The sequence below is a fragment of the Lathyrus oleraceus genome, chromosome 2, assembly GCF_024323335.1.
Source record: "Lathyrus oleraceus cultivar Zhongwan6 chromosome 2, CAAS_Psat_ZW6_1.0, whole genome shotgun sequence".
NCBI classification, from domain to species: Eukaryota; Viridiplantae; Streptophyta; class Magnoliopsida; order Fabales; family Fabaceae; genus Lathyrus; species Lathyrus oleraceus.
This window is the reverse complement of record NC_066580.1, coordinates 123,875,143-123,883,935: the sequence shown is the minus strand read 5'-3', so window position 1 is coordinate 123,883,935 and position 8,793 is coordinate 123,875,143. Positions and strand designations below refer to the sequence as shown.

Below are 8,793 nucleotides of genomic sequence, written 5' to 3'. Positions count from 1 at the left end.
CTATGAATGAAGATATTGCATGCCTCAGAGGGGTTCAAGCGGCTGTTCAGTACAAGATTGGCTTGGCGAAGAAAAAGTATGACCGGATGAGGGCCACTATTCCTTTTTGATTTCCTCCTGTATTTTTTCTATTCGACTCTTGTTTATTTGTAATTTGATTAAGACAAAAGCCATTTTGGCAAAGTTTGGAGTTTAAATATCTTCACCATTTTGGCCATGATAGTTCTTTGCTTATTATGTTGTTATGACTTTAACTTCATGCACAAATGGTTTATACTTCTTTAAGTATTTCCCATTTACTTTTAGGATTCTTTGATCCTCTGTTAGTTCTTCTATTTCGTATGCATTATTTGAAAAGGCTTTTAGAATTCGAAAAGGTCCTTCCCAATGTGGAGACCATTTTCCTAATGCTTTATTCTTTCGATCCAGAGGTAATATAACTTTCCAAACTAAATCATTCATAGTGAAGGTTTTACCTTTGACCCTCTTATTGTATGCCCTTGCTACCCTCTCCTTCTGTCTTCTTAATACTTCTAATGCATGCAACCTTTCTTCGTCCAAATCCACCAGCTCATTTATCATCATTTCCCAGTATAAGTCAGATGGAATTTCTCCTTGTCTTTGGATTCTCACTGATTGCAAGTAGATTTCGACAGGTAATATTGCATCATGTCCAAATGTAAGTTGGAAAGGTGTAGTGTTAGTAGCTTCTTTAGGGGAGGTTCGACAAGCCCAAAGCGCTTGGTCTAAAGTTTTGTGCCAATTTTTTGGCTTCTTGGTTGCTTCGACTTGCCCATTGGCTTGAGCATAATAGGGTGTGGATGTTAATAATTTGAAACCCATTTCTTTTGCAAACTCTTGCATCTTTCGACCAGTAAAAACTGATCCTTGATTTGTTGTTATACTCTCTAGGATTCCAAATCTATATAATATTTGCCTTTGAATGAATTCGATAACAGTTTCTTGATCCACATTTACTAAAGGTACTGATTTGACCCATTTAGTGAAATAGTCAATTCCTACAAGTATGTACCTTTGACCTTTGGATGAATTGGGTCGAATTTCCCCAATTAGATCTAATGCCCACCCTCTTAAAGGCCAAGGCTTAATAATTGTATGAAGCTCACTTGCAGGAGCATGTTGAATTCCTGCATGTATTTGACATTCTTGGCAACCCTTAGCAAACTCTATACAATCTTTTAACATGGTGGGCCAATAAATTCCATATCTGAAAAGCAACCATTTCATCTTATGGCCTTCCTGGTGTGCTCCACAGGCTCCACTATGTACACTAGATAATGCCAAGTAAGCTTCGTTTTCTCCTAAACATTTCAACAGGATCCCTTCAGGGGTTTTCTTGAATAATTCATTCCCCATCAACACATAAGATAAAGCCTTGTACTTGGTTTTTCTTTCTGTATATGTCGAAGGGTCCTTGAGATAATTAATAATTGGATTCCTCCAATCTGTATCTATTAAGGTATCAATGGCCAGTACTTCAAACTCCTCTTTGTTAGCATATTCTAACTGAGTGCTTTCCAAATCTGTCGGAGACAATTTGGCAGCCATTGCCTTTCCTCTTACTTCGACAAGTTCTTCTAGCTTCCCTTTTGAAATTCTATACCCTGAAGCTATTTGTGCTAAATCATTAGCTTCTTGGTTTTTTATTATAGGGACATGTTTTATGTCGATGTATTCGAATTTTTTGAGTAACCTATTTGCAATGACGAAGTACATAATCAAATTTTCTTTTATACATTTGTACTCCTTCGTCAGTTGCTTGATTACTAATTCTGAGTCTCCTTTAATTTCGACCCTAGTTGCCCCCAATTCCAACAAAGCCTCAAGTCCTGCAATAAGGGCTTCGTATTCTGCTTCGTTGTTAGAACAAGGGGGACCTTCAATTCTATATTTGAGTTTTGTTGGAATTCCGTCAGGAGAAATTAACATGATCCCAACCCCACTTCCATCCTTATGAGTGGAACCGTCGAAGAATAATCTCCAAGGTTTCAACTCAACTTGAAGTTGAGGATTTTCGACCACTACATGGTCTACCATAAAGTCTGATACTATTTGTCCCTTCATTGCCCTTAAGGGCGTAAAGGTTAAAGAGTATTCAGTGAGTGCTAAAGCCCATTTGCCAATTCGACTGTGCATTATTGGCTTAGATAACATATACTTGATGACATCAAAATGTGAAGAGACGTAAAAATCAATAGGTTTTATATAATACTTGAGTTTAGTACAAGAGAAATACAAACAAAGACACAACTTTTCTATTAAAGTGTATCTAGTTTCTGCATCATTTAAAACCCTACTAAGATAATAAATGGCTCTTTCGACGCCATCTTCATTCTCTTGTGCCAACATGCTACCTATGGTAGTGTCGGAAGCTGATATGTACAGTGTCATAGGCTTCTTTCCACATGGTGGTGCCAAAATAGGAAGATTCGTCAGATAATGTTTGATCTTGTCAAATGCCTTTTGATGTTCGTCATTTCATTCGAACTTCCGTTGTTTCAGGCGTATGAGGGGAGAGAAGGCTTGAGTTCGACCACTTAAATTCGAAATGAATCTTCTTAGGAAGTTTATCTTTCCTAATAATGATTGCAATTCTTTCTTGGTTAATGGTGCTTTGATCTCCATAATAGCCTTCGTCTTGTTCTAATTGATTTCTATCCCCTTTTTGTGGACCACAAAGCCCAGAAAATCTCCAGCTTGCACAAAGAATGCACACTTAAGAGGATTCATTTTTAAGCCATGTTTTCTCATTCTTTCGAATGATTGGCTGAGGTGGGTTAGATGATCTTCATCTGACGTAGATTTTATCACAATATCATCTATGTACACTTGCATAAATGTCTCTATGTAATCATGGAATATAGAATTCATTGCTCGTTGGTATGTTGCCCCGGCGTTTTTTAGGCCAAAGGGCATAACTATCCACTAATAAGTGCCTATTGCCCCTGGACATCGAAAGGCTGTTTTAGAAACATCCTCTTCTGCAATGAAAATCTGGTTATAGCTAGAATATCCATCAAGCATGCTGAGATATTCATAGCCTGCAACTGAGTCAACCAACATCTCTGCCACAGGCATTGGATACTCATCTTTAGGAGTTGCTCCATTTAGATCACGAAAATCTATACACACTCGCAAAGAGCCATTTTTCTTGATAACAGGAACTATATTTGCAATCCAATCGACATACCTTGTGGTCCTAATGAAATTGCAACGAAGAAGTCCTTCGACCTCTTTTTTGATCTTTGAGAGGATCTCTGGGGCGAATCTTCTTGGAGTCTGCTTAATGGGCTTCTTGCCATCCTTGATAGGCAGCTTTAATTCGACCAAGTCCCTCTTCAAACCAGGCATCTCGTCATAGTCCCAAGCAAAGCAATCCTTGTTTTCTCTTAGCAATTCAATTACTCTTACTTTCAACTTGGGGTCCAGTTTAGTGCTGATGTAGGTGATCCTTTTTGTACTCCCATTTCCGAGATCAATTTCTTCAAGAGGATCTTGCGCTAACATCTTCGCACTTGACGTTACTGAATCTTTTTCGAATCCCAGAGGCTCTTCGTCATAGATGGCATCTAACCTTTGTTCTGTTAGTTTCACAGGCACCTGTTCGTCAGGGGGTTTTGGTTTAGAGTACTCCCCAGGTCCTGTATTATAGATTTCACCATATGTCGCTTTGTCAGCCATGTTTGTTATCTCGGCTTCGAGAGCCGCTTGTCTTTTGTTCTCAGCCATGTAGGCCGAAATCTTTTCGAAAAAAAGAAGACTCAGTCATAATACAGGTCTTCATCCCAGCCTGTTGGCCGTATTTTAGATGATTCCCCTTCTTCTGGGTCTCCCATAATCTCCCTATCCCACTGAAAGCCATTTGGATGAAGAGTCAAGAAGTACAAAGCATTTTTATTTGGGGCGTAGGCTTCTTCAGCTGGGTGGCATGGTCCTATGTGAGCCAAGTTCCTGTCGAAGTTCTTCTTGTTTACATGGTTTACTTCTGCCATGAAGTAACTTTGGTCGGATTCAATATTTTCTACCACACCATCTTCTCTCCAGATGGATATCCTCTGATGCATGGTTGAAGGAACTGCCCCTATTCCATGTATCCATTCTCTTCCTAGTAGTAAGTTGTAATTTGCTTTTGCGGGTATTACCATGAACATTGTTGGTCTTGTGATTGATCCAACAGTCAGATCCACTTGTATGACACCCAACGTCTGTCCTATCTTACCCTCATAATTTGACAATACCATGTTATGAGGTTTGACATCAGTGTCGAACATACCTATCTTCTTTAACATGAATTGGGGCATCAAATTGACTGCTGCTCCTCCGTCCACCAGAACTTTATTTACCCCCACATTTCCAGCTTTGGCCCTAATGTATAGGGGCTTGAGGTGACTCTGCATCCCTTGGTGAGGTCTTTCAAAAAGAGCGTTCTGCTCTTCGACAGCGCCGCTGTTGAGAACATAGTAACACACTGGCTTATGCTTCGCCATCTCCACAGCATCCGCTTCCTCATTATCTTCAACCTCTGTCTCCTGGTTATATTCGTATGGCAGGACTGCGACTACATTGCAATTCATATTAACAGAAGACACTCCGTCGGACTCGAAGTCGTCAGTGAGCATTTCCTCTTCTCTTACTTGTTCCTTCTGAACTTTCTGACTTTTGTTTTCATCTGGAAACAACTTCCTTCCTACAGGTGGTTTGGTCGAATTTGTGACATTTGGGGGAACCTTAACGCTGCTGGATTCTCCAGTCTCTTTGGGATTCATCTCTCTTTCAGCCTTCCTCAACCTCTGATGTCTTCTCCACTGGGATCTTGACATAGGGTTCTTTCCTTTGTAGTTCTCTAGCCTGATAGCCTCTCTCTTGGATGCCTGGAACTATTTTCTATAAGCCCAAGAGGTTCTTCCTCCATCGTCAAAACTTCTCCACTTTCCTTTATTCGAACCCGCCTGAGTCCATTTGTCCTCAGGGACTTCTGTTGGCAGTTTAAACATAACTCTTTTCGCCCTTGGGTGAGGGCTGTCTGGCCTCCTAGGTGCTCCCCTCTTGTCGAAGGTATACATATTTGGGTTACCTCCATGTCCGTCCCAACCTTAGTTAGATGGGATTCTTTCGAACGTTTCAGCTAATTCTTCATTGTACACTGCCCCACACCTGGGACACATCAAGCATTTTGTTTCGTACTTGTAGCAACGCACAATAAAACCAAGAAGCCTTTCTCCTGGTGCGGGATACACCTTCTGTAATTGGCTCTCCTTCCTCCAGTTTCTCTCAGTCTTTGTTCGTTGCCATCTTTCATAATCCTCAGCCACCCTTCGACATATCCTGATGTTGCACCTTAAGCACAACAACATGTCAGAATTTCTTTTGTGACATCTCCAAAGGTATACCCGTAGGCTTTCGTTGGCTTTGGGATAGCCAAACTGCATCCCTTCTTGCTCCATCTTCAGACATTTCTCCACTTCCTCCATTTTTTTTGGGGGGGGGGGGGGGGGGGGTTGTTTCAGATCCACCATGTTGACACCTAGACTGGCGCCATCAGTGATTGAAATTTCCTCGAATTTCTTCCTTAGGCCCTCAGTAGCCTCAGTTGCTTTCCCCTTGAGACCTTCAGTGGCCCTTGGTTCGACGTTAGCACCCTGTTTGCCTTTGACAGAGATTCCAAAGGGAACATCGTGATTTAGGCCATCAGTAGCCTGCTTTCCATCTAGCGCATGGCCTTTAGTTCCTGTTGCCTTTACAGCCTCCACTTCCCCTACGTCAATCATGTTGATTTCAACAGGTTCAGCATAATTTGTATTAGCAATGTTGAGGGGATCAGTGTCAACCTTCATCTGGTTTTTTACCTTGTCAGCGAACTTGAGGCGGCCATCCCTAATTGCATTTTGAATAAGATCCCTGAAAAGAAAGCATTGTGAGGTTTTATGGCCTAAAAAATTGTGATATTTACAAAAGCCTCTTTTCTTTCGTTGTTCTAACGGAGGAATTTTGATATTAGAAGGCACTATCATTTGGCCATCTTTTACTAATAAATCGAAGATCTCGTCACATTTGGTAACATCAAATGTGTAAGTCTTTTTAGGAAATCTATCATTCTTTTCAGTTTCGACAGGGTTCCTGCCATTCGAAGGTGTAAGTAATTTGTAGGCATAAAGTGGTTCTTCTTTTAATTCAGCCAAATCCACTTCGAATTCCTCAAGACCATAAGGGTCATCAGAGATTGCAGGCTCTCCATCTTCGAATTCGACATAAGCAACCCTCTCTTTCTTCTGATTCTTATTCGCTCTGGCCTTTTCAGATTTTAAGCGTTCGACCTGTCGAACCCTGTCTGCTAATTGGGCCATATCTCTTAGATGTTGGGTATCTAACTTTTTCCTGATGGAATAGTCTAAACCTTCAGCGGCCATTTCGACCAACTCGTGTTCAGGAACTATTGTAAAGCATCTAGATTTCAACAAACGGAACCTATTCAAATAATCATCTATAGGTTCGGTGAATTTTCTTTTGATACTGGCTAATTCCTTAAGACTTATCTTAGTTTGGCCCATGTAGAATTGTTCATGAAACAATCTTTCCAATTGAGGCCAAACATCTATGGAATTTGGTGGCAAAGTTGTAAACCATGTGAAGGCGTTCTTTGTTAAAGAACTGGGGAAATATTTCATCCTTAGGTTCTCACTGTTCGCCAAATCCCCTGCCTCTGTCATGTATCTGGCTATGTGTTCTATAGTGGATTCACTAGTGTCCCTTGAGAATTTGGTGAACTTAGGGATTTTACAAACCCTTGGTAATTCTGTTGGGAGGACATATTCTGATAAAGGAGATGAATAATTTGCCCGTCGAAGTCCTGTATTCAGGCCATTCTGGGCCATGATTCTCTCTATCATACTAGTTAATTCATTTCCCGTCATGTTTTCCCGCCTGACCCTATGAATTACTTCGTCTGGATCCTGGTCTCTATTAACTGTCGCAACCTGAAAAATACAGTGCGCAAAAAAACAACCGGCGAAAGAAAAAGACAGAAGAGTCGCCACCGTGCGTTATTCATCCCAAAGGAGGGAAAGGAGACGCTCGAAGTAAACCTGAAAAAGGAAAGGACAAGACGAGGTCTCGCAACCAAATCTTGGGTTCGGGAGTCGGTTATGCGAAGGGAAGGTATTAGCACCCCTATGCATCCGTAGTACTCTACGGGATCCACTTTTGTAGTTTTCGTCTAAAGAGTGTGAGTTTATCTTGTGTTGTTTACCAAAAAAAAAGGGTTAAATGAAAATGACTCGCGCGGATGTCGCATCCACTGCATACGTATCTCATCTGAATATGAGAATCAGAGTCTTCGTAGCTCGGCTGACCTATGGGTTGGGGGATGTGTGCTCGCTAAGACATCGCGTCTTATGCCTACGTATCTCATCTGGAATGAGAATCAGAGCAAGCCGTAGTTCGGCTAACTACGGGGTTGTGGATTGGGTTTTGGACGAACGACGTCACTACGCAATCTACCAGATGCTCGACCTTTGGAGACTTACTCGCCTGTAGTAGAAGGAGTAAACGTGTGTTATGGAGAAGAAAAATCAATGAAGGGTTTGCTTGCATTGTAGGAACGCGCATGCAAAAGGGTAATGAGGATAAGACCTCATAGCTCTTAACCCTGGACAAAGGAACCTGCATAAAGTAAACACAAAAACATTGCCTCCTATCGAGGTCTTCCAGCTAGGAAAGCAGTAAAATGCGGGAAAAATGTAAAAGTACCACGCGGATAAAGATCCGAAGTAACAGCAATTAGAGGAATGGGAAACCCTGAGATCCTTCCAAGCTAACATCATCAAAGAAAGTGGGTCAGTACAGGTAATCGGAATGAAACCTCAAGGGGTTATCCCACAAATAAAGTGGGAAACCACGCAAGTTATCTCTGCAAAAGTCATGTGCCTTCACAAAAACTCAACAAAAGGGTTAGTGAAACAAGATAGGGTAACCAAGAGTTGCCCCCAAATCAAAATGTAACCACATGAATCATGCTCTTTCAATTCACAAAAAGCTCACAAAAAGCAACCAAGGGTAGGAGGCATAAACCTCTTGTCAAACACATGCATCAAAAGGGTATCAAATTCACCCATAATACCTCATACTTTTAGAGCATTCAAATTAAAGGCATAAAGATGATGGATATAGGGCAAACCTGATTGGAGAGCTTGATTGAAATTGAGTTGCACCCGTGAGGCAAAGGTGATTCTGTGCAGTTGAGTTCCCTTCAGGGTTTGGAGGCTGCTCTGAACTCTGTTAGCTCTTCTCTCACTATCTTTTTCCTCAGGGTTTTGTTCCAAGGAAACCTCAGAGTATTTTGCTTCTCTTCCTTTTTCTCAAGTGAAACCTTGGTATTTATAGACTGAATTTCATGGTTTTGTGGGCTCAAATGAGAGAGACCCAAGTCCAAATTTTTTTATTATATTTTATTTATTTTTTTATTATTATTTTTATTTATTTATTTTTTTTGTAAAAAAATTTTTTTTTTCGTTTTTTTTTTTGTTTTTTTTTTTTTTTTTTTTTTTTTTTTTTTTTTTTTTTTTTTTTTCGTCTTTTTTTTTTTCGGATCTAATTCTGATTGACATGATGAAATGCAATATGAAATGCTAAATGAATGCATGAATGAGGAGGGCAAATTTTGGGGTGTTACAGTTGTCCCTATTCAATCATCAGCTAAACCGAGTAGGATGAAAGCAAACAGCTTATCAGACAAACGGGGTGAGCTGTGATTGAATACCAAAGACAGACCGAAAA

General features: G+C 40.6%; 1 protein-coding gene across 1 annotated transcript; it reads right to left on the bottom strand.

Annotated features, from left to right (window-relative positions):
* Nucleotides 1-234: 234 nt before the first annotated feature.
* On the bottom strand, nucleotides 235-2,157 carry LOC127122199 (uncharacterized). The gene is made up of 3 exons (XM_051052577.1): nucleotides 1,838-2,157; nucleotides 906-1,714; nucleotides 235-632 (listed from the first exon to the last, which is right to left on the bottom strand). Exons 1-3 carry the CDS (start codon nucleotides 2,155-2,157, stop codon nucleotides 235-237), a joined length of 1,527 nt encoding a protein of 508 aa, XP_050908534.1.
* Nucleotides 2,158-8,793: the final 6,636 nt, after the last annotated feature.